Raw genomic sequence first — 26,107 nt, 5'->3', positions numbered from 1 at the left:
CAAGACGGAACCCTTTCCATAATGCCCGCCAAATCCTAAATGAAGTACAAGATGTTTTGGCAAGGCATCAACTTTGGGAAGTTGGCTACACATTGTATGCCCCTTTAAGATGACCTGCAGCAACTGCCTGCCATCAGAAACTCAAGAGAATATGGTGCAGCGAGTGCCTAGAAGAGAACACCAATTGGAATGTTGCTGTGTTTATAGATGAGCTGTGTTTCTGTCTGTATAGTGATAGCAGGCGCCGAAGAGTGTACCGTGTACAGGGGATGCGTACAATGCCCAATTCGTGCTACCTTCAGTCAGTTTGGAGGAGGAGGTGTGATGTTCTGGGTTGGGATTTACATTGGATGATGAACTGGACTCCATATTGTTGAAGGCAACCTCACCGCAGTCCCTTATGTTCAAAGAATACATCTCTCAAACCAGGGATCTTATTGGCAGGGATTTTTGATTTCTGAATGACAATGCCAGACCTCATAGAGGCAAAATTGTTCATCAGTGTTTAGAAAACCTGGGAATTTCCCATCTTCCCCTTCCCTTATTGTCTCCAGACCTCAATCCCATTGAGCATATGTGGGTTGCATTGCTGAGAAGGCTTTTCAATCACCATCCGCAGCCAGTTAACCTGTAACAACTGAGTGCAGCGTTGCAACATCTAGAGAGTGAAGTTGCGTGTTAAATTAGTGACAGCCTTATTAATGGAATGCCTAACAGGTGTGCAGAGGATATTATACACGGTATTAATTGTTTAAAAAAATAATTGTGTCCAATAAACAAAATTATGGAATTACTTTTGTTATTTTTCAAAATCCCTTAATTAAATTTTCCTTCAGTAAAAAACAATAATTTCGAACAAATTTTAATGCAATTTACAACGACAATAAAATAAAAATCCTAGGGAAAGTAAATACTACAAAATTGACATCATTTTTAAGCAGTTTATGTAATATGATATAATACTGGTAGCAGGTCGTTAAGAGACCGACTCTTTTTTATTCTTAATCTTAATCTTAGGATTAAATGACAATCCTAACAATTCTGTATGAGAAAGAAAAAACGTAAACTTATCTTTCAGATGATGTTGTACTAGTATTGTTTTCTCGTCTTCCTTCCGTTGAGTCATCCGGCGATGCGGCGAGAATCTCGATCGTCGTCTTTCGACGTAAATCGATTTCCGTCATCGATCCGGGCGCCAGCGGCCGTCCCGATCTCCAGTTTTCGTTCGACAGCTGTTTCACACTCTACTTCTCCAGTCCAACAGCTGACCTAAATAAACAATGTTAATTCGATCCGTTTGCAAATTTAAAAATCTCGTCCGGCCGACTTTTCCCGTTCGAAAGAGTTAATCGGAAAGGAGGAGCGGCGATCCGGACAAAAAGCGGGGCGGCGTTATGTAGTTGGCAGTCGATTTCCACATAGAGTCTGTCTCTCTTTTCCTCCAGTCTCCAGGGCCGTCCGCTACATTCACGACTCACGACTCTTCAACCGGGCGGACTTTTCGTCTTTCGACGATGGTCTTCTCAGAGGCAGCCGGCTACGCGACCAGAGCGACTGCGTCTTTTCCTACGGCCGCACCTCAAAACGGCACTCAGTCCTTACCGAGCCAGGAAGCTTTTTGCAAACTCATTTTGTATATTGAAGTGCCGAATTCCAGGTGAGCCTGTTACCTGACACGGGAAAATTTATTACAGACGGAAAACCGTCATTTGTTTTGGCCCCGATTTGATTAATATCGTCGATTCTTTTGTCACACGCGTCGTCAGGTATTGCGTCTCTTCATTTCCGGCGAAAGCGTAGAAATGTCGAATGCGTTACGTAAACCCGTCCTTGGAGGTGGCGTTCCGTGGACGGAGGAAAATCCGGAAAAGTGAATTCTTTTTCAATAACACTTTCTAAAACATGCCAAATTGAAACAGTCATCACAATATCGTAAAAATGCTGATCACCTTTATAAACCTCACTTCTCGGATATTCAAGCTTATCTAATTATTGTCCCATATGAAAAATAATATATTTCTGTACTTTAATGTCAATACGTGCAGTCATATACTGCAGTGGACAATTTTCAAGTAAACCAAAATAAAACCAATAAAACTAGTACGAACAAAAATCATGACTAATTAGCCAACTTAGAACTATTCTTGTTTTCACTTTTAGTCATCTGAGTGAGAGATTAATTTTTTTTTCTTTCCCATATGGAGTTGTAAAGTTTTTTGTTCAATCCTGCTGATTAAGATTAATAAAGGAGTGCGCCTGTTTACGAATGTGACCAGTATTGGGTCTATCGTGCAATCTCCATTATTGTCTAGATTTCATTAAACTCAAGGCTTTTCACCAGATCCGAAAGCGTTTTCAATGACTAGTGTGTGTATCCTTCAGGTCTACACCTTTCTAGGGGTTAGGAACCAGATAGGTTTGGTTAGGGTTCGGGAGGAGTTAGGCAAGAGAAGGTTACTTAAGGTTAGGGTTTGGTTAGATTGGGTAAAAACTAAGGTTAATTCAATTAATTATTCTCTTTATTTAAGGCTTTGGTTCAGATGGAAAAGTTAGTGTCACTAGCGAGATTTGAACCAATGATCTTTAATTCGATACGTCACTTCTTTAACCACTCTTATCATGATAGCCCAAGTGGTTAGAGAAGTGACGTATTGAACCGAAGATCATGGGTTTAAATCCCGCTAGTGACACTTTTCTTTACCAGAAGAACCAAGACCTCAGATAAAATGAATAATTAATTGAAGTAATTAATATGGTCAATTATGACCTCTAAACATATATGGACTATGGTTAATGTTAATTATTACTGCTGAACTCCTAGCTATAATCAAATCCATTAACATCATTTATGTTACCTGTATCATCTTCGAATGTGAAGCAACATCTCATTGGAGATTAGAGCTAACATACAAAAAAAAATCTGGGGAATGAAATTGTAGCAGGGACAGTCAATGACCTGATATTTCTAAGAAGAAGGATTGAGTCTATTGCACTGAACTTAGGGAACTACGATGGTACAATAAGCCAGGAGGCTGCAGTGCCTGGGGAGCACAAACCCCGCTTCCTAGTCTCCTCATTACCATACCATAAAACACCATGGGTTCGAATCCTGGTAGTGACACCAACTTTTCCATATGAAGCAAGACTTTAAACTAAAAAAAAAAATATTTAATTGAAATAATTAATATGGCCAATTATGACCTCTAAACTTATATGGACTATGGCTGTTGTCAAGTTATTACTGCTGAACTCCTAGCTAAACACAAAGCTATTAACATCATTTATGTAACCCATGCCACACTAATTATGTTCCAATGCTCTTTCAGCACTCACCACACTAAAAAACATACTTTCTTTAAACCTAGACATCCAGGATATTTTTACAGAATAAAACAATATCAACACATAGGCGTAAAAGTATTAGTCAAAGGTTCCTTGCTGTGCTGGCATAACTGAGAACGAAAAGGCAGACAGAATGGCAAGAGAGGCCACCTCAAATGGTATAACTCACAGTGGGGTTCCCTTCAGTGACCTCTGCTGTCACTTTAGGCACCTCGTCTGGGAGACTCGGAATTATGAAAGGGGTGCTTGCACAGGAACAAGCTTCTCGCAATAAAGAAAGATATCAAGTGAGAATCCACTTTCAAATCTTCCCTAAAAGAAGAAACCCTCCTAACCCAGCTTCTAATTGGCCACTCCTGGCTTACTCATAGTTTCCTCCTTGAAAGAACCTTAAACCTATGTGCCCAATCTGTACATCTCCTATCACTATATCCCACATCCTAATAGATTGTCCTTTATCCACCTCTGCAAGAACCCTCCACCAAATCTCTAAAGACCTCCGATCGGCACTAAATAAAACATCAATAAACCAACTTTTTAACTTCTTAATAGACATCCAACTAATAGACAAAATTGAATTTCCTATCCCCTCAACTCTTGTTTCCTCTGCTGGTACCCCATGTTGGCGGTGTGACAGGGCTTGGTTGTGGTGACGCCCATCCGGGGCCTCGACTTGGTTGGTTTTGGGCAGGATTGAAGGATGTCTCCCTGGACTATGAGATCAAGGAATCTACAGTAGCTTAGATGAGGTGTTGATGGCGACTAGACACCGACCCCTTCTCGATAAATTAAGCCTTGCGCACAATATTAAAATTACAAGCGTTAGTTATGAGAGATCCGTGGGGTTCCGCCGTTCTTTCCAGTCCTAGGGCTGCCACTGTGGAGGGTTTTGAGGGGGCTTCACTCTGATAGGGCCAAGCTGCACCACCGACTTTTATAGACTTACGGCTTAATCACCATTAAGGTTACAACCTTAAGTTAGGTTGGGCTAGTAAAATTTGGTTAGGGAGGGTTAGGGACACCTGTGCAAGTTGATTTCTGAGTAGGGAGAAAAAGAGAAGGTGGTGTGTGTGTGTGTGTTATCTTTGTCTATGCCTTTGTTGGATATTTAATTTTATCTTTTTTTTAAAATTGTTCTGGTCTGTCATTGTGATTGTTAATCCTGTTTCTTTTTAATCGATCAATGATGTTTCAGTAATATCATTGTAAATATGGGTTTTTGGGAGTTAAGGAAGTCCCATAATACATATAATGTATTCATAACAAAAAATAAAAATAAAAGTCAGCGTACCCAAAAAACCAAATTTACAATTTGGTTAATTAAAAGAAGATATTGAATCATCTGTTAACCATGAAGAACAGCTCTTGCTATAGAGATATGCTGAGTTGGAGCACTTCAGAAAAAGAATTAGTCATCTGGGTACTGTATGAATAGTAAACTACACAATAAAAGAACGTTGGCAGCATCGATGCAGAGTCATCCAAGAAGCTCTTGCATGTCAATAAGCGATGGCTCATCGATGGTCAGAAATGCAAGGAACGGATCGTGCTCGCTCATTTGAGTACTGGCCATACCCGACTGATGAACACCTGCTTTTTTGGGAAAACCCAATGCTTATAGAGAAAGGTTGTTCAGTGTGTCACACTTGGTTGAGGAGTGCTATGCTGTGGCCCCTTATAAGGAGCGAGTAGGCATGGCAACCAATAAAAAGACGCGGTCCTATGGCATGAGAGTGGGTTGTCAGGGCCCCTTATGATTTTTAATGGAAAGCCCATTGGTGGCTTATATGATTATTGTCAGTAGCCCACCCATTAAAAAATAATAAATTGAAAATAATTAATATATGTGTAATAAATATGTTTTATGTAGTGATTATGATTAATACATTTATCTGTTTTATTTTAGAATACAAGTATGGGATTTAGTGATGTTTATACCAAACATATTATTTTTGATATTCCTCGCTGTAAGATTCAATCGAGCTAGGCTTAAGTTAAGAGCTACATCTAGTCCAATATTTATGGCATTTTATGGACTTGTAAGTGAAAACTTTTTTTTTAAGCTTGTGATTTTTTTTTACTGTTTTATATTCAGTTAGACATTTATTACTGTTTAAACATTAAATCTTATAAATATTGCCTGTTGAAATGTCTTAACTTAGGACCTATTGAAATGTCAATTCCTTAGTACAATGGCTAACAGATTATTGATTTTCAGGTTGTAATAAATGTCGTAATAAGTTTATTGAGATGCATCGTGTCGATGACAGTAAATGCGACAGAGATGGTTGGCAATTATGTTGATACCATTCTTTGGGTTTCAGTGAGATTTTTCCTCCTTTCAACTGAAATCAGTGTTGTGGTATTCGGCTTAGCTTGTGGTATGTTAATTTATTTTTTACATATTATCTCCACTATTGTTTACTGAATTGTATGTTATTTTGTAGTTAACTATATTACATGTTATTTAAATAATTTGCACTTAATCATATGCGAATATAGGGAAACTTTCCTATAAAGATCACTCTTGGCCTAAACAGAGGTGTCTGCATTTGGGGCAAGAGTTTAAAAAAATGTAGTATTTCAAGAGAGGAAAAACTACTCTTTTTAAGGATCGGATCAAAACCGCTCTCAGTGAAATGAATCACCTTTTTTCATGGCTCACTGCTTGCGCTCACCAAATTTATCTTACTGCTCATAATTTGATGCAAAAACTTGGGCGGGTTTTTGATTTTTGGTGTGCCAGCACCTTAGGTGTAAAGGTTGATTGAATTACAGGGTTGTTATATGAAATAAATGACAAAATGTTCAACCTTTTTCTATTATTGCCAATAATAAAGTTAAATAAAAAAACGAAGAAGGTTCAATAGTTTGTCTTTTCATTTACATAATTTCATAACCCTGAAATTTTTTTTTTTGTAAATGAATGAATAAATCAAAAATTAAATAGTCTTATCCAGAGTTGTCCTAAAAACTAAGGCCGCCTCATCTCAATTAAAAAAAAATTGTGTTCAAAATCAGAAATATTGTTAAAGTTTGTTGCTTAACAGACCATGGCTTAGATGGCCTGGGTTCTAAAGGCCCAGTGATTGGAACTAAGCGAGTTCGAATGAAAGAAAGTGGCAGAGTCCACAGGAGAGAAAAGAGCAAGGATGAGGGGAATCAGAGGGAATATACAAAGCCTGTTGATCTCGGGGTAAAAACGAGCAACTGGTGACCGTGTAGAAACATGCAACAACAAAACTGCTGAAGGAGGGGAACCTCCTGAAGTCATAGTGTTAATGTGAACTGTTTTTGTTTCTGAAAAGTATAAAACATGAGGCTTAAAAGGTTTTTTAAATTTATTTTAAACGAGGGTATTTCAACTACAAGGTTATATGAACCCTAGGGGTGCCGGTGTTTTTGGAAAAAAGATCCTATTTGTAAGTATGTCAAGGTGGAATGCAAGACCGCTAGATTTGAACCGTCATGGCCACTGACACCTGTATATATTATTTAAGGGTTTAAATAAAATATATGGCTTAGAGTGGAGGGGTTTGTTTATTTCTTTAAAAATCATCAACATAACTGATTATTATGATAGTTTCATAATTGATATGCTTTTAGGCCATTTAGATTCAAGAAGCAGTATACGACATGTTCTCTTGGCTACTTCTCTAATATCGTTAGCATTCTCAAGTTCTCAAGCGACTCTTGAAATCTTCAACCCTGACAATAATTTCAAACTCCACGGTAAAGATTTTAGTTTGTTCGGGCATGGAGGTATGCTCTTTTGGTTTATATCGTCGATCGTTTTCACCCTGGTAAGTTGGTAAATAATGTTTGTGACGAAAAAATACTGATAAAAACATTTTATTGTTTTCAGATTTATATGTCAATCTTAATACTACCATGGACGAGGCTCAGGGAGAGGCTCGCATTGCCAAGTACTTATTTAATTTTTTTTTTATCTGTAGGAAATGAAATATTCTATTTTTATTTGTTTGTTTTAGGTAAACGATCATTTTATGTTTACATTATGATGTTAGTATTATTGAATTTAACTCAATCGATAGGCAGTGGCCTTCTCCTGTACTCGGTTAACGAGGGATTATGCGTTGTCGACGTGACGACTTGTTTATATTTCACATTATTCACCCCACTTGTATATCATACTTTCCTTAGTGAATTTTTTGGGTATAGTTTTTATTCAACAGTATTTTATCAGATATAATTTTTTCCTATATAAGTTACTTAAATTGCAGAGTTTCACAACCCAGCATCATGTTTTCCTACAAAGCACAAGTAGATGATGGATTGGAAGACGACATTGTTTCTTTGCCACATCAACATTCATTTTCATCTTTGAAAACAGATTCAGATTACATTTACCAGGTAAATATTTGGTGTGTGCATAAGGTTTTATTTTTTTGAAATTTCGACTTTCATCCTTATAATGGTAATCCATTATTACCTGCTAGGGGATTAGCTCTAGTGTGGGAAAAGCCCTATTAAAAGAGATTGATAAGAAAGGGGTAGATGATCCTAAAAGTTAGTCTAGAATAAACTGTGACTCAATTCATTTGAGTATTTCATATGAGTTCAATCTCAGGCGTACAACAGCAGATGCCTGTTGGAATTTATGGTGTTAATGAAGTAACAGAACATGTGAGTCAACAGTTTTGACAAATCAAAGACCAGCCTCGTTATGGAATGCCTAACAAGCTTAAAGCACAAATTATTAGTGATATTGGAAGATGGGGACAAATTAACTGATGACACAGAAATAGAAAGAAGAATCCGATCGATCTCTAGGCTACGTTGTGAAATTTGGGGAATGCATGAATCACCCCTCAAGAACAAGGAAGATGACGTGGCTTGTAGTGTTTCACATCTGAATAAATAAATCAGAAGGGTTTATTTCCTATTTGCTCACTCGGTGGATACATAAAGAAAAATCAGCCAATGGCTGGTCTCACTCTATATGAGTGATGTCCTAGTTGTGGGTAATATGATGGGAAAATGTAAAATGTTTTGCGCATTAGAAGGGACTAGACTAACCTTTGGAAACAGGAATGAATCAGTTCTGCTAGTGATGTTGTAGGGAACTTTGACATCACTTCACAAAAATGTTAAAGACTGAAGGACCATTTGTAAGAAGAATAAAATGCTGCCATTCTTGTCACGAGCAGGATTGCCCTCTCATTAGGTCCTTTTGTCTGTTTGATGGGATGTTCGAACTACCACGCAATCAAACCCTTACGGCAGAGATATATACAGGTAGAGTGTCTTGGGTCAGTATTGAAGGAAAAAATCCAGCCTAAGTAATGCTAGGCCTCGCGCAGCTACTCATTCAAAATAAAATCGCCGAGTTAGTCTGGCAACAAATGCCCCGCCCTCCATACTCTCCAGACTTTGCCACTTCTGATTTTTACTTGTTCCACTTCCTAGACAACCAGTCAAAAGGGAATTTTTGTCTAAAAATGCTATGAAAATCAGACTTCTTCTTGTACAGGAAGGTGTTATTTTTCTTCCCAGAATGTTGACAATATGTTATAGAAAAACAAAGGAAATAATGTTTTGGATTAAAAATAGATTTATATTTTGAAAGTTTTACTTTTTTCTGACAAGTGAAAAAACTTATGTACACACCCTATATTAAGTTTTATTCTCAAAGAGTTGAATTTTTTAATATTTACTTTTTTATTCATTTGAGAAATTATTTATTTATTTTTTTAAAGGGCAATAATGTGTATGACTCAACTCAATTTGATAATAAAGGCTTGGTGGATAATTCTATCTCTCTTCAGAGTCCTGATAGTATTGCTGGCTATAGTCTTGATAGCCAAACGATTGACCTTCCTACTAATACAAAATAAGAATCATAAAAAAAATTACATCTGAGCTGTGAAGGTTAGAAAAAATTGTATTTTGGATTACAATAAATTCAATTATTTTTCTTTTTGTTTTAGGTGGGTATTGAAAGGCAGACACAATAATTTCACCGTTTATCGTTTTGTCTGACGATAAATGGTATAAATAACTTTGTGATATATAGTTTTAAGTAAGTGTGTTAATGAAAATTCTTTCCTTTGTAACATATAATTGAATTTCCTTATGATCTTTGTATGAATGTGCAATCTACTTATACCAAAGAGTGTTTGTTTTTAAAACACATTGTAAATTATATCATTATTGCCCGCCCATCATTGAAGTGAGTTTAGTAATATAGGTTTTCATGTAATAGTATAACCATAAAGTATTTAGATGTATATATGCATTAATTATGTAGGGATTTTACATAAACAAAATGTTTAATTCCGTGCTTTTTTTAAAAAATAAATTTATGTATTTGCCATTGCTTGTTGAGAATCATACAAATATGGCTCTATTAACTTATTAGATACCTCTTCTATAGATTCTAGTTTACCTAATTTGCTCTCTGCTTTTTATAATGTTGAATTGACTTTTTATTTCATGTAATTAATGTGGCTGTTTTCAACTAGAACTATTTATATTTACTTTAGTGATGCTAGACAACGTTAAATATCAGCAGTGTATTAACTAGTGCTGTGAAATTCTGCTGTTAAAAAGAGAATGTGAAATTGATTATAATTTTTATTTTTGTACTATTTATTTTTGTTAACATATTGTTCATAGATAATTCTTTGTTTTGAATTACCTGTTTTTATGGAAAATTTCTTGAATATAAGTTTCATACCGATAAATTAAAAAAGTTTGTAATCCATTGTGTTTTGATGATATTTGTATATTTTTAAGTAAGCTTCATTTAAATACTCTTCCAAGAGCAAGAATAAAAAGGTGTTTCTGTTTATATAATATAATTTGTGCAATTTATTGTCATTTCTAGAATAAAGTCAGTAAAAAAAAACTTTTTTTAAAAATTCTTTTCCATATTCATTTTATATTATTGTTTTTTATTTGTGATTATTAATTGTCGGAAAACTTTTATTTTGTCCTTAAAGAAAACGGCCTATTGGCTATATACAGCTGTAATAAGACCCAAATTACTCTGTATCAATATCTGGTAAACCAAAGCTCAACAAAACAAACTACCCACTGATGATTCCTTTTATTTCTCTGCATCTCATATCGTTTTTTAAGGCCTTATACAAAGGTATAACCTTATACTTTTTTTAAAAAATAAATGGTTCATCTCTCACTCCACTGGAACTCCTGGATCCGGGGGCGAGATATCCTTTGCGTTTTACACGTTCAAGCTCTTTTATAATTATGCTCTGGATGTATTGCTTTGTTGCCAGAGCCTTTGGTCATTGAAGGTGTGGTGCCATACTTCCTGCTTACGTGTGGGTCTTAGTTCTCCCTTTTTGCACTAATTCTCCATGTGACCACCTCAGCATACATGCTCAATGTCCTCTCTTTTTTTGATGCGCATACTTGCCGCCGTTTGTATTCCCGAGTATGCAACTGATGGTGGTGGACTGAGACTTATGATAAGGTTACCTAATTTTATAAATAGTGGTGAATGCTTGTTAAGTTTCCCTTTAGTAATATCATTTCCATTTTATCGGCCACTAAACTCAATTTGACTGACCCGCACCATTCACCAACTATTCCCAGTGTTATTTTGCCAATCGCTCAAGCCTGGCTTTTGTATCTGCAGGGACGACGACGACAATGCCACAGCTAGAAGACCAGCTTGCTTGAGCCCATACAGTGGTTCATCGAACAAGAAGACCAAGAAGTAGGACAACAGAACTGACCCCTCCTTTTATGATAATGCGCATCAATTTTTCAACATCTTTCTCAACACATGGCCCCATCAAATGTACTAGAAACACTGCTCAAAAACCTACTTCAATTAGATTTATACAAGGATATAGGATATCCTATAAATATAGAAGGAAAAACGAAAAAAAAAAATCATTTAGGCCCCAAAAACAAATTACATGGGGAACTGAAGGTTTTGGGCACACAACAATAATTAATAAAATCAGACACCCATTTTTAGAATAAATGCAATTAAAATGATGAAACATGTACTTAGGATGGGATAGGGATGTGGATAAAAGAGGCGGCCACAAGGCCTTCTGCACCGCGACCTGAGTAGATCTATTGTAGTCCTCTGTGTGTATAACTCACTTGCCAGTTTCAGGTTGTTAATCAACCTCCATAGCCTTGCCAGCAGCTCGCTCCTTAGTGTAGCATCTTGCTCGTGGTTTTTCCTAGTTGCAAGAACCTCCACCTACCTAGACCACTGAAACATAAAATGTGTTCTGCTGTCTCCTCTTCCTGGCAGTGTTTCTTCTATCTGTGCTCCCCTTTCCAGTGCATGTGCTTTTTTAAGTGGCAGTGCGCCCTGTCAGGAGTCCATCCAGAATCCTGGTTTGATTGCAGTTGCCTTCCAGTAATTCCGTTGTAAGTTTTGCAGATGGCCCTTCTATGAATCCCTTTGCATGCCTCATACCTGTAGTATTGTTCCAACAGGTTTCGAACTCATTAAGGATTCATTATAAGATGTATCCTCTTTTACATTACAACAAAACATTAAAATCAATCAAAATAGGAAAAAATGCATTTCTTGAGTGGTAAACTGAAATTTTACCATTCCCGCATGACTCAAGGTGAACAAGGTGGTTTTGGAGTAAAGTTTCGGCATTTTTGAATTAAGTTCTCTCAATTGTATGGATGTTTTCTACTCTTCTTTCATATGATGGAAAATTTCTGTTGTATGCAGGATTTGGGCCTGGACAGTTTAAACACTTCCATGGTGAATTCTGTATCCTATGGATTAATACAAAATAGGGACTGCTGCGAGATTCACAAAAGAAAAATATTAATAAAAGAAATAGATAAGGTTGTCCCTGTTGTACAATGAGAAAGAGAATCCCAGGAACGAACAAACACCATGTTGTCAGTACAAAGTGGTGCCAAACTTTTATATTTTAAACGTGATATCGATGCCTTATCTGATCACGGCCTGCTTGATTAACATTATCCCGACCGAACTAAGTTATACCTACATTTTAAAAATAATTCGACCAAACGGGCAAAAAACTATCTTCTATTTACGTTTCACATAATTTTTAAACATTTACCAACTTTTTTTCCATTACGTTGAACATTATTGTATGATTAAAATACCTGCTCGTGGAACGACGTTACCGCCATTTTACTGTTAACTCCCCGGTCGAGGCGGTGAATATCATATTTATAAGGTATGTTTTATTTTTGACTTTTTACTAGTTTAAAATGATCTCGGTTTGTGTTTTCTATCGAATTTCACTGGAAATAGTAAATTAATCTATTTTCAATTATTATATTATTCGAATGTTGATTTATTTCGGTCATATATCAAATCCCTTTTGGTTCACCTTGATCCACGTAAGGATGGTAAAATTTCAATTAACTCTCAAGAAAAACATTTTTTTTCAGTTTTGATAGATTTTTTGTTTTATTGAAATGTAATTTATCAAGTAGATGTACGATCATTTTATTTGCATTTTTAAATTTCTTTTAGAGAGAGACTTTATAGGATGTTGTAAAGAATGTACTTGGTCGGTTCACGTGTCCTGCATAAACCTCTTGGACTTGTTCACAAACCCCAAGATTTTGGACCATTTTATTTCGGGGAGTGATTTGGTGATGTCCTCTCCTTCAAAGATTTCAACTCTAGACCTAGCATTCCTATCACACTCTGGGAGGTAGTGCCTTGCCGTTTCTTCTTTTATTTCGCAAAAACGGCAAAAGGGATCTGGTAGGATACCCATTACGAAGAGGTGTCTTCTCAGTAGGCAGTGGCCCGTCAGAATACCTATCAGCCTCCTAATTCCCTTCCTTGAGATAGAGAATAGCCATTCCGATTCTGCTGGTTTGATCGCCTTAACAAACTCTTTCGATTGCCTGTGTCCGGGGGATAAATTCCTCTCCCTAAAGAATTGTTTCATGCCCCAGTTATTGATACTCTGTTTCGCTGTGCTCATAGAGTGAGGTAATACGGGTTGTGGCCCGACAAACGCAGTATTAGAACCTTCTTTGGCTAGGCCATCCGCCTTTTCATTCATTCATCGCCATGGTGTCCTTTATGTGCTGGTATCCAAATAAGGGTCACCTTATTCTCAAACCTGAAAGAGATCCTATTGATAAGATCTATAGTTTCCTCCACCACTCGTGAGGTTGACAAATCTTTTTGTAATGCCCTAAGACTAGCCTGACTGTCAGAAAAGATTTTAATATCTTTTCCCTTAATTTTATTTTCCATAAGTGTTCTACAACACACATTGATGGCCCAGATTTCCGCCTGAAAAACGGAGGTGTTATTGCCAAGAGGGGAGGAGATGCTGATTCCTAATTTTGGTATTTAGATTCCTGCACCACTCCCTCTTCCTTTGATAAGTGATCCATCTGTGTAGCAGTCTATGTTACGATGGTTATCATCCAGACTATAATTATAATCACAAGGGGTGACAACATGAAAGTGCTTTCTCCCCGAAGGGGTTTTAATCTTTTTATCACTAACGCTTAATCATTGACCGTTAACCTTACTCAATAGTTGTGAGATTTTCGAGTGACCTATGTTGTTGCACTTGTTTCCATGTATATACACTGACAGGCGAAAAATTCTACCCAATTGATTTTTTTACATTTTCTCGATAAAAGAAAATTCTGCCCTTAATTTGTCTTATTGTTTTTACCAATAAATGTTTATTTATGCTATGCTTTAAATTGGGAATATCATTAGAGGTAAACCCACTTAATCCTTAATCCAAAACAAGGATAAAGGATTTTTCATTGTTTACTTTTTACGGAATTAATGCTAAGGATGTTGCGCGTGCAGTCACACATATTGATGATGGACGGTCCATCAGGTATGCGGCTATTGCTATCAGAGTTCCCTACGAAGCTCTGAGAGACGCCGTTTGACGTTTTCGAGATATTGGTTCCTACCATAGAAAGTCAGGTTCTGGAGGCCCTAGGGTAACAGAAAAACAGGATGACCGTTTTTTGACTTTGAGAAGTTTGCGAAACCGGCACCTTACTGTTCAAGCGATTAATCAGCTCCAGAAAGTTTGAGGTGTCCAAATTGAATTTGAACGCACTGCTCGAAGAAGATAAATCAATATGGACTGATGGCTTTTCTGTCCCCGTAAGAGGACCAGAATTGACCAGAACACAGAGTTGGACGGCTCCCATTTGCTCGAGAACACAACCATTGGTCTTTGGACGGTTAGTCTGCTGTACTTTTTACAGATGAGTGTAGATTTGCTCTACGACTCCAGATGGGCGTGAAAGAGTGTGGAAGGGCGAAATGAAAGGTACGAAGCCTGTTTTTCCCCCAGAGCCAACCTTTTCAACGTAGCTCAGTGATAGTGTGGGCGGTAATTTCAACGGAGAGTTGCACAGAGTTGGTTGTTGTTCGTATGTGGATGAAATTTTGGAACATCATGCGTTGCCTATGCTTGATGACATCAACGAAAATCCTATTCTAATGCACGATAATGCCCATCTACAGACTACATGTCGCTAGCATAGAACAAACGTACCTTCAATAGAACAACATTAGGGTGCATGATTTTCTCTTTAACTTAGTACAAAAAATAATAACCCGAATCGTATTAAATGAGATTAGATATATAAAAAGTAAATACCTACCCTAAACTTAAACTAGCTCTAACTCTACCTAACCTAATCGAATCTAAACTAACTCAACCCACCCCAAAAAAATATTGTACATCCAGCACAAAAACATATCATGTTAAAAATATTATTCGCATCCCAGCGTTCTTGCCTATGAAGGAACAAAGTAAATATTATTTCAAGAAATTTACATAATTTTTTAAAATATGATTTTCTGCCTTTGCTTTGTCTTTAGTTCAAGATTATATATATCAGTATAGAATTGGAAAATAATAAGCACTCTTTAAGCCTTTAAACACTAACTTTCGTAACAAACAAAAAAATCTAGATTTTTAGGCTGGATTCCTCGGGGAGGGGGGCAATTTATTTTCTCCAGTGCCCTGTTGTTCCACTTTTTCATTTCAACCAAGACCTTACATAAAAAGAATAATTAATTACCAATAAGTAATTTGGTCAATCAGACCACTAAACATAATGAGGTTATTACAAATATTGGAAAGCATAATTTTTGTTCTTTCAATCTATGTCAACAATATTTGTATTTTATGTCATTATAAAATAAAAAAATAAAGTTAAATAATTAAAAAACACCTTAAAGTTTTTAATTTATTTTTCTTGGTATAATATATTTACAAAAGCCAAATTTATTCTATTAGGTAGTAAATCCTTTACAGTATAAATCCTTCTAAAATTAGAGGAGTCTTTCAAAGATATAACCACCTTTTTGTGATTTTCGAGAAAAAAGTAGTAAAATTTGTATTTCTCTATCTAGGCTAAAAACGATGAAGATCAAGCTACATTTATCGGTAGGTTGCTAGTAAAAGGAATAAAAAAAAACTTTTAAAGAAGCAACAATCGGACACAGCCACCATCCAAAAATGAATCAGTAGGTTTTTGTTGCTAGTGGTGAAAAAGTAAAAATTCTTAAACAAGAAGGTTTTAGAATAGCTTTTAGAGGTACGTGTTCACTTAGAAACACCCACACAAAACCTAAAGACAACGTTGACAACTTGGCTAAAAGCTCGATTTAACAACTTAATTGGAATGATTGCGACATTAAATATGTACGACAAAGCGGTGGAGAAATTATGAGGAAAGTTAAAGAACACTTGCCTAAATCGAACAAATTTTCTGAATTTAAGGACGATCTAAATGAAACGAAAAGCAATTTAATTTAAATTAAATAATTTTTGCTTTTTTTTACAAAAGTATTTACTTTTATGCTACAAGTAAAATTGTTGACACGTAAAGTTGAAAATAAACTAAAACAAAATCTGGGATTATTTGGCACTAGGATGTGAAGAATCACCCAGTGGTGACATTTCACTGTAGGGTCTAAGTGCCGTGACTTCCTGCCCAACAGGTCGCGAGGCCACTGGTGCTTCAGTCTCCTTGGGGGATTATTGAGTAGAGTTCGGGATGTCAGATTTAAAATTAAGGGATTAGGGTGTAATGAAATGGAGTCGTAGAATTTTATTTATCGGGATATTATGACATCTTTCACAAAAGGAATTTTAAGGTCATTGTGTGGTTAGATACGTAGAAGGGAGCGTATTTTTCTGAGGATTTTGGAATGGGAACTCTGGAAGCAATGATAGTTGAATGTTTGGTTGAACCCCACAGTTCAATGCCGTATGTCCCAATGGGTTTAATTATTGCCTCGTATAACAGTCGTTTGTTGAGAAGTGTCAGTTTTGATCAGTCTAGGAGTCGTGAGAGTGTTTTGTAGCGATTAGTTGTGTATCTGGAATCTCTTAGTTTTGAAAGTCCAATTTTTAATTTAGTCATCGGTTTGTTAAGAAGTTGGCGGTCTGAGGAGTTCCTCGATAGGATAGAAATCACGAGTTCACAGGATAGGCTATGGTCTGAGGATAAGTCATACAAATTTTGGATGAAGGGAAGATTACTGGGAGCGAATGAAGAAGTCCAAAATGCCGGGGCGTTTGGTCTGGTAAATAGGCCAGTAAATTAATACTGATTAGATGAATTGGATAGGATACGACCTCGGGGATTATTGGCTGTAGCCCCATTGAGGATGTTTCGCGTTGTAGTCGCCATTTGAAAGATATTTGGCTATAAGGATTGAAGGAAGTTAAAAGTTGTTGTTGTGTGATGACTGGGTGTACTACAATGTTAAAGTAAAAAATTAAATTAAAATACAACAGTGTTACACAGTTTCAAAGGGTGGGAACTAAATTGCTCAAAAATGAATAGGGATGTTTGTAATTTATTCTTATTGTATTAATTTTAATTAAATTAACCGCTATCTTCTTGTTAGTTGGATAAAAAAAAAATAGAAGAAAGAAATCAAAAACTAACAAATGTTACTCCTCATTTTTTTTAAATAACGGATTTACTTAAGAATAGTAAACATGAGGGGCGTCGGTGGCCGCAAGGTTTAGTCTTTGACACGGCGCTCATCACTGTAAGGTAAAGGTCCCGGGTTCGAATCCAGCGGCCCTGCATTCGAACCCGACATACTTCCAAATGGGCTTTTTTTTAAAAACACCGGCACCCTGAGGGTTTATATGACCCCTGCTGTTGCGAACCCTCGTTAAAAAAAGAAAAAAAGAAGAAGAATAGTAAACATGAAGATTACACATTTTGTAAACAAACAACTTTTCTCCATTTTAAACCAGTTGTATTCTCTTTAAACATGGAAACATATCATCTTGAACTAGAACTTCTCAATATTATTGGGAGAATGAGTCATCGAGGTCACCGGCAAGTGGATATCGCAGCGGCAGTTGGCGTTTCTCAGTGCGTGGTCCTTAGCTGGCTTTAGCACGATTCCAAGAGACTGGAAGTGCCAAAAGGAGGCTTGGTAGTAGTCTCAGCGCATTACGGCGCTAAGGGAGGATAGATATAATGTCATTGTTGCAAGACAGAACCCTTTCAATAGTGCCCGCCAGATCCTAAATTAAGTACAAAATGTGTAGAGGTTAGTGACCGTTAATCGATAGTTATTCAGATATCGTGAGATGCGGTCGGGTGTGATGTAGGTTTCAGAAAAACATTTTCTTTATCGTGCCAACGTTTCGATCTTTTATTGAGATCATCTTCAGGGCTCAAAGTGTTGTCTTCTGTGTAATTGTGCCATCCTCTCAACACAACACTTAAGGATGGCACAATTACACAGAAGACAACACTTTGAGCCCTGAAGATTATCTCAATAAAAGATCGAAACGTTGGCACGATAAAGAAAATGTTTTTCTGAAACCTACATCACACCCGACCGCATCTCACGATATCTGAATAACTAAGTACAAAATGTTTTGGCAAAGCCTTTACCAAACAAACGATTCCTAATCGTTTGTTGGAAGTTGGCCTCACATCGTATGCTCCTTTGAGACGACCTGCAGCAACAGCAAGCCACCAGTAACTCAAGACAATATGGTGCATCGAACGCCTAGAAGAGAACACCAATTGGAATGTTGTTGTGTTTAATGACGAGCCGCGTTTCTGTCTGTATAGTGATAGCAGGCGCCGAAGAGTCTACCGATAACAGGGGATGCGTACAACGCCCCATTCGTGCTCCCTTCAGAGCAGTTTGGAGAAAGCGGTGCAATTGTATGCTGGGCTTTACATTGGAGGACGAATTGGACTCCATATTGTTGCAGGTAACCTTACCGCAGTCCGTTATGTTCGTGACATTATCGAGTAATACATCCCTCAAACCAGGGATCGCATTGGCAGGGATTTTCGATTTCTGGATGACAATGCCAGACCTCATAGAAGCAGAGTTGTTCATAAATGTTTAGAAAACAATTTCTCATCTGCCCCTTCCCCTATTATCTCCAGACCTCAATCACATTGAACACATGTGGGATGCGTTGCAGAGAAGGCTTTTCGATTACCAACCGCAGTCAGTTGACCTGCAACAACTGAGTTCAGCGTTGCAACATCGATGGAGTGAAATTCCTTATGAAATTAGTGACAACCTTATTATCAGTGTGCCTTACATGTGCACAGAGGTTTTAGCTAACAGGGGACATTATATTATTACAGTATTAACGGTTTAAAAAAAATTATAGAATTAAAACTTTTGTTATTTTTCAAAATCCCTTAATTAAATTTTCCTTCCGTAAAAACATAATAATTTCTATTAAATTTTAATGCAATTTATAATAAAAATAACACGAAAATGCTAGGGAAAGTAAATACTACAAAATGAGCAATATCCCTATATAGATTGGGGAAATTTGAAAAAAATGAAATTAAAAATTAGAAAAATGCATAACTAATATAATATATATTTTGATTCCATTTTAAACATGTATCTAAATAAATCTGACATACTACATAATTAATCACAATTTAAAATTATTTTGTCACCTCATTTATTATGATAATATTTAGTAGTGTTATAATTCACATTTTTCGCACGTTCAAAATTGTGCGGCATCAAAAACCAGCTTCTCATTGGAACGTCGCGATGGCGGGTTCATTCTTACAATTCATATGTGGAGACGTATTTGTAACTTCTTTAACCTGATAATGAGCGTTTAATGCTCGAAACCTGTTAGTTGAAAATAACAAATTGGGAGGAAGAACTATCTTTTGGAAATATTTATTCTTTTATTGTAGTGTCGTTTTAAACTGTTTGCATTCATGTCATGACAAGAAAGGAACGGGTTGCGTGCAACCTCCACATAGAACATAAGTAATAATCTATGTAGAAGAGATGGAATACGTGCTTCCTTATTTCGAAGGGCGAAATTTAATTTTGGCCAAAGCCCTTCTCATGCTGTTTGGCCCTCGGTTCCCTTTTTCGTTCGAGGGTTTGTAAGAGAGCCGTGAGAAGGGCCGGTCGTCCAGGCCCAGCCAGTATGAAAGGGGGCTTTGGGGGCTTTTTCGGACTTGCGCCCTCGGCGTGCTTATTGCTTCGCCTTTGGGGCAGTAGAGCGGCGCGGGTGCCGGGACATGCAGCACCGTTCCTACATCATTCTAACTCACTACAGTGCCTTCTTCCTCAAAACACATGTAAGTCAATTTATTTCCGGCAGTGTGAACCTACAACTGAACGATATTAACGAACGGTCCTACCGCTTCGGTCATTTTGTTCGAACGGCTCGAGAAAAGACGGCCTTCACTCACAAAAACTACATACAATTTTTCAGTTTTAGTATTTTTTGAAAATTTCCTTAAAAATAGTCAAATTTTTGAATCTGAGACAAGTCACTACATACCGAGCTTGCGTTATATATTTCAAGGCTCGTGAAATATAAATCACGGTTGTAAACATAAATTTTGAAAACATGTGATTTACGATGTAAATATTATCACGGGCACCTTCCCCTAGTTCAAAATTTTTATATAGCAGAGGGAACAAATTTAAAAGACTAAAGACAAATCTTAAAAATCAGGATTATAAAAATATGAGTTCTGATTGGCGTTTAATTTAAATACTTAATTAGTTTACATTCCGGGCTAAATTATTTTTAAAAAAATGTCAGACGCTTGAGTTGTGCATTAGCATTCACAAGAAGAAATGATTTGTTTCTTTAAAAAAATTAAAAAAATCACGAAAGATTTTATGTAAATGTTTACACCAAGAGAGAAACAAAACCGTGTATGTTTACATTCATAATATCATACATGCTGTCCTTATAGAAATGGCATATAAAACCGGTAGAATGTATACCGGTATTTAATTTTGAAACTATTTATTCTTTTTGTATAATTAATTTGTATTAGTGTTATTCAGTTAGTTTAATTAGTGTTAATCAGAATCGGAATCCAGTTAGTATTGTGCCATTAACGATTTGCATAAGATATTATCTTAATGACGTCCTTGTTTAAATCGCTTAATTTTATTAATTTGATACATCTTATGCACTGAAAAAAAATTTCTCGTCGAATACCGAAAGTAAATTTTTTAAAATGTTTTAACTTCTTAAGGGCAGATTTTAATTAAATATTCTATGCATTAAACAATTGTTTTAAACAGTTAGACGCTCTCCTTTAGAGCATAAACTGAAAATCGCTCAATTAAATAAATCATTGTTAGTTAGATAAGTTGCAGTATGGATGAATAAGGACGGCATAATAGTCATCAACTTAAAAAAATTGTTATTCTGATTAACATCTGCGCAAGGTTGTAAGGCTTGATAAACGAAAAAGTATATATTTGGTGGTTTTGTTTCTATTTTTGTTTTGTTTTCTTTCAATACGCAACAGACGGTTCAAAAATCTGTTGCAATTAATAAAACAAGTGCAAGTAATAAAACAACAGCAATCAATTTCAAAATAACACGTTAGTTTTTACAATTTTTTAAGGTGTCTTTCGATCTTATATATTTATATACCACTCGCAGATCCAAAAATCTGTCAATTATAAATTAACTTGCTCTGTTCGAGATCGAATGAACGGACAGACAAAAAAGTGAGGAAGAATCAAATTGTTTTAATGGACACTAGTTTGATCAGGTCTGATCATCTCTATTCTCACTGTATAAAGTATAGGGTGCCTCGAGTGTCTTGGAGTTAATCAATTATCGTGTTTATTGATGAAAGACTAATAAAAAATAAATCACACTGAATTATCGGTTTAAAAGATAATTGTAGACATCGTAAGGTCGAAGGTTAAATGGTGTCGCCCTCTTTACGACCTTACGCATCGCGAATAGTATTAGTCAAGCCTTGCTTTTTTTAAAGGCTCCGTGTTTGTGCGCTTTACCTCACCCTGTAGGAATCTCACCCATCATAGGTCTTCGCACCGACAGAGGTCATATTTTGTCTTTTTACTGCTTTCTAGATTGCGACTAGAATGTATTGTGAGATCTAGAAGGCAGAGGTGATTTTTTAGAAGGTTATAATTTGAAAGTCAGGTTATAAGAAGCAGACATCTTTATGACGTAGCGTACCTGACTAATGTTGGTTTATTGTTCCATTTCTAGCATTGTTTAGAGGTTTTCATTAGGCTTAAGGATTTTTTACCAGAACCCAAAGGTTTGGAAGGGATCACGGATCCTTCAGGCCTGGGTTTCCCTCCCCCAGTAGGAATTTCAGCTTGCATAGGTCTTCGAACCGACAGAGGACTTTTTGTCTTTGTACTGCTTTCAATGCAAATCATGGCGGCTAGAATGTGTCGCGAGATCTAGAAAGCCGAGAAAGGAACAGGTGAAAAAACAAAAACAAAAAACAATCGGCAATGTTATACTTTATTATCATGACCCGTGAATTAAATAACTGTATTAATTAAGTGTAAGAACTGGGTCAAAAAGGGCAACACAACTTACGTATGTTACAAAATAAAGTGCTAGATTAGGGTTTAGTCAATTTAGGTTATTAAGCAGGCATCTTTATGAACTTGCGCAACCCGACCAATTGGTCTATTGTACATTGTCTAAAGCTCATCCTTAAGAGTTTTTTTTTACCAAAGTCTATATGCCTCCAGAGTCTGTACTATTCTGGTTTTAACAAGTCCTAGCTTTACTAGTCTTTTTAGTCTCTTTAATAGTACGTTTATGAACTCTTTTGCATGTCTTAGGATACATTCCCACGAAACGAAGAATTTTTAACCCACTGTCTGATGGATCTAAGTCAATTTCGTTTGCCGTAAAAGGGTTCAGGATTGATAGCTGTCCAACTTTTGTTGGACAATTTATCGAACTCCTCGTTGCCCCTCTGTTCTGGTACCCAAACACGGGTGATTTTGTGGTTTTCCGTAATTTCTGATAGGGACTTGTTGCAGTCCCAAACTGTTCAGAACCTGACTACCTATGGGGCCGGCTTTAGTGCTGCTGGCTCCGAATTATTTGTTGTTACGTCCTTTGCTGGTAATACCTGGTCTTTTGACTTACCTGGAACAGTGTTTAATAGCAGTGTTTTAGTCTTATGTACGGAATCGAACTAAGTCTTTATCTAAGTGAAGTCCCAAGTAAAGTACCTGTTTGACAGGGGGTAGTGAGTTTTTGTTCTTCGTGAATTTATTTTAATATTCCACTTTTCAGCTCAAATGTCGAAGCACTGAAAATAGTTTTGAAGCATTTGTAATGCAGTGACGCAATATTTATGCTGCGAAAGGATTGCTGTATCGTCAGCAAAAGTGGAGAGGATTGTTTCTTGGAGTATAGGAATGTCAGAAGTGTATATATTCTAAAAGATAGGTCCTCGAATGCTCCCTTGTGGGCCGCCAGCTCGGATAGGTTAGCTTTGTCTAACGCTGAAGTAAAGGTCACACAGGCGATTTTAGGATTACTACCTAGTAAGTACGTGCTTGGTACGATGCTCTTCTTCTACAGGAGGCCGAGGTGCCAACCCTGAAGGCTTGAGCGATACCACAATGTTTGATACCATAAGTTTATATAAATTTGAGGATCATGGTGTATAACATCTTTTGCATTTTAGTGGATTTTTGGCGTGAATTAAAAAACCATTTATTTTATATCACTGGCTTTACCAAATAGTAAAATTGAAATTTTTCCTCGAATAATTTTGTCACAAGGATTTGTTATTTTTTTAATCTGTTGTCCTTAATTTTGTAAAAAAATAAATGAATAAAAGAGCGACGTAGTTGCTATTTGGGTCTGGAGTCGGTTATGTTTCTGTTTGCATAAATCATATATGTGTCTTCTTGTATTTTTATTTAATTATAATTAAGGTTTGAAATTTTGATGGTTATAGTTTTTTCCAGCCGTCAAAACTGAATCATTACGAATGTCTTCATACCTTGGCATTAAAAGTTTTGAGAAAAACCTGAGCTTTTTTTTTATTTTCCGTTTGTCTCCTCCTCGTTTTTTCCACTTAGCTGCAAACCTGTCAAGCTCTCCTGAGACCCCTCCCCACAACTCGTTACTTTCTACCTTCCACTATACTTTCATTTTGGGACGAAAATAATCTCTGAGAGACGTTGTTTTTCCTTCCCCAGTGGGGAAAATTCTTTTATACAGTTTAATATCTGTCTTCAAGGAAGTGTGAAAATTGAAATTCGCTCGGTGGCGTAATAAACTTGTCGGTCTCACCGATAAACTGGTATTTCTTCGTTAACCCTGAACCCTACTGAGACATCACATTATTAATCCTTTTTGTAAAAAATATTCTTGGCTTTGATGAAAACCAGAAGTCAATACTTGAGGAGGTTATCCTACATGTCAAATTAGACGAAAAAGTACCTATTATCCAAAGTCTGATTCTTAATTGTATTCGATATATTTTCACTTGTCAGGTTACTTTATTCTTTCACAATTTAACGTTAATCCTACTTTAACTTGGATAACACCAATGAAAACTGCATTGAAAATCCCATGAGATTCATTTTTTTTATTCTGACCTTAAAAAAACTTAGAATGTAAACTTTTACGTCTTTGAAAAGTTCTTGTCTAAAGTTTAAGTAAAATTTTCTCAGTTCTGTAAATATCGACAAATATGGCACTGAATGGTGTCTCGAGATTTTCACGGTCGGATTTTAGTTTTCACACCGATAAAATTGAAAGAGGAGCTTTTGCAACGTAGGTGAAAGTGAAAGTTGAAAAATTACATAAACAGTAAACACAACTACAAGCTACCTAACCTTACTCTTTCCTAACTCTAACCTAACCTAACCTCCTAACCCAACCTTACCTTACATAACTTGTTCCTACCTAACCTAACCATTCCTCAGGGTTTTGAAACTATTAAGAAAGATTTATTGTATATATGGTTTAACAAAAACAAACATTTTACGGTGTGGCAGTAACAGAAAAATTATAAACGTTTATGGGGTTTTAATCGTACAATCATAGAACTTTTGCTTCACAATGGACAGAAGTCATGTGGTGGTCAATACTTCTGACCTGAAAAAAATGCTTCAAATATAGATGTATAGATATTGTACATATTTATTGCATCTTGTACATAAGATATTGTACATAATTAATTTTATTGCAACATAAGCTTATAAGTTATAAAATATAGACAAGTTATTAATTGGTTGAGGAATTTGTACAGGATTTAAATGAAATCCAGTCTGCATTAAATGCCAATGTGAAATAGTATTTGGGAAATTTTAACTAAGCTCTGGACAATCTAGAATTCCTGGAGAAAGTCATCAGTCACCTGAACGGGTAGGTGTGTCCCATGCTAAGAGACGAATGGTCAACTCTATATTTCGACACGCAAGCATTAATTTTAAATTAGATTTAAATTAATTTAAACATGAAGACAAAATAAGTCTGCAGTGCTATAAACTTACATCCAGCTTAAAAAAATATAAAAGCCCTTGGAAAAGCCAGAGGAATTACTAGTGTTTCTGAGGAGAAACAAAAATATCTGATCTTTGATGAAGAAAAAAGGAAAAATATTTATCTTGTAAGGTTAGGACAGACCCAAATTAAGAAGGGGAAAATGAGGTCGATTAACTACAGAATAGAACTCATTGATGCCAGAGCGTTAAAAGACTTTCAAAGGTATTTAACGAGGATCAAAAGATATTCATGAAAGAAGAGATTACCTTAGATATCTAAAAAAGAGATAATAAAAAAAAGAAATAAGGAAAAATAAAACTCCTACGGGGAAAGTGAAGGTTGAAATAAAAAGTGATAATAGATTGTAAGTATAAAGAATATCTTAAAAATTATCTCGAACAAAAAAAAAAAAAAAATACGCTTCAAACAAACTCTAACTTCTTTTGAAAAAGTTAGTAAAAAAAATTCTATACAATATACAATGACATCTAAAATAGTTAGTAAATGCATCCGAAACCTGGGAAAACAACAACCTGACAATATCTTGGGCGCCAGGACACAAATGAATTCGGCTAATGAAAAAATGAGACAAACTGCCTAACTTGTCCCTACCTCTTACCCTACTTAAAACAACTATTCCTAATCTAACCTAACCCTTCCCTATCCCTAATCATAACTAACCTACAACACCGATGCGTACTTATATGCATCGCGAAATCAATGAGGACAAAATCCATCTCAAAAACATATTCATGATTGAAGTTAATTTCATTTGTTTATGTGGTTGTTGGAAAAATCATATAAACGGGAAACTGGGATAAATGTTGCAAAGCCTAACCATACCTCCCTAGCCTAACTTGTTCGTATCTCTTGTCCAAAGTCTGATTCTTATTTGTATTCGATATATTTTCACTTTTTCAGGTTACTTCATTCTTTCACAACTTAATCCCATAATGCACCTAGCCTAACCTGTTCGTATCTCTAACCCTACCCACCTAGCC

General features: G+C 36.2%; 2 protein-coding genes across 2 annotated transcripts in view; both read left to right on the top strand.

The window, feature by feature from the left end:
• Nucleotides 1–949: 949 nt before the first annotated feature.
• LOC106670498 (transmembrane protein adipocyte-associated 1 homolog) lies at nucleotides 950–9,234 on the top strand. The gene is made up of 8 exons (XM_024230440.1): nucleotides 950–1,657; nucleotides 5,249–5,381; nucleotides 5,561–5,723; nucleotides 6,949–7,145; nucleotides 7,208–7,268; nucleotides 7,335–7,518; nucleotides 7,587–7,716; nucleotides 9,063–9,234. The coding sequence occupies exons 1-8, from the start codon at nucleotides 1,515–1,517 to the stop codon at nucleotides 9,198–9,200; spliced, it is 1,149 nt and encodes a 382-aa protein (XP_024086208.1). The 5' UTR covers nucleotides 950–1,514; the 3' UTR covers nucleotides 9,201–9,234.
• A 10,615-nt stretch (nucleotides 9,235–19,849) lies between these two features.
• LOC106670447 (facilitated trehalose transporter Tret1-like) overlaps nucleotides 19,850–26,107 on the top strand; it is a 140,120-nt gene continuing 133,862 nt past the window's right edge. Inside the window, exon 1 of the mRNA XM_014400805.2 lies at nucleotides 19,850–19,923. The gene's annotated coding sequence lies outside the window, so the exon portion shown is untranslated. The remainder of the gene's footprint in view (nucleotides 19,924–26,107) is intronic.

The sequence above is a fragment of the Cimex lectularius genome, unplaced genomic scaffold (assembly GCF_000648675.2).
Source record: "Cimex lectularius strain Harlan isolate CLEC.00 unplaced genomic scaffold, Clec_2.1 scaffold31, whole genome shotgun sequence".
Taxonomy (NCBI): domain Eukaryota; kingdom Metazoa; phylum Arthropoda; class Insecta; order Hemiptera; family Cimicidae; genus Cimex; species Cimex lectularius.
The sequence above is the reverse complement of the archived record's forward strand: the minus strand, read 5'-3'. Positions and strand labels throughout refer to the sequence as shown.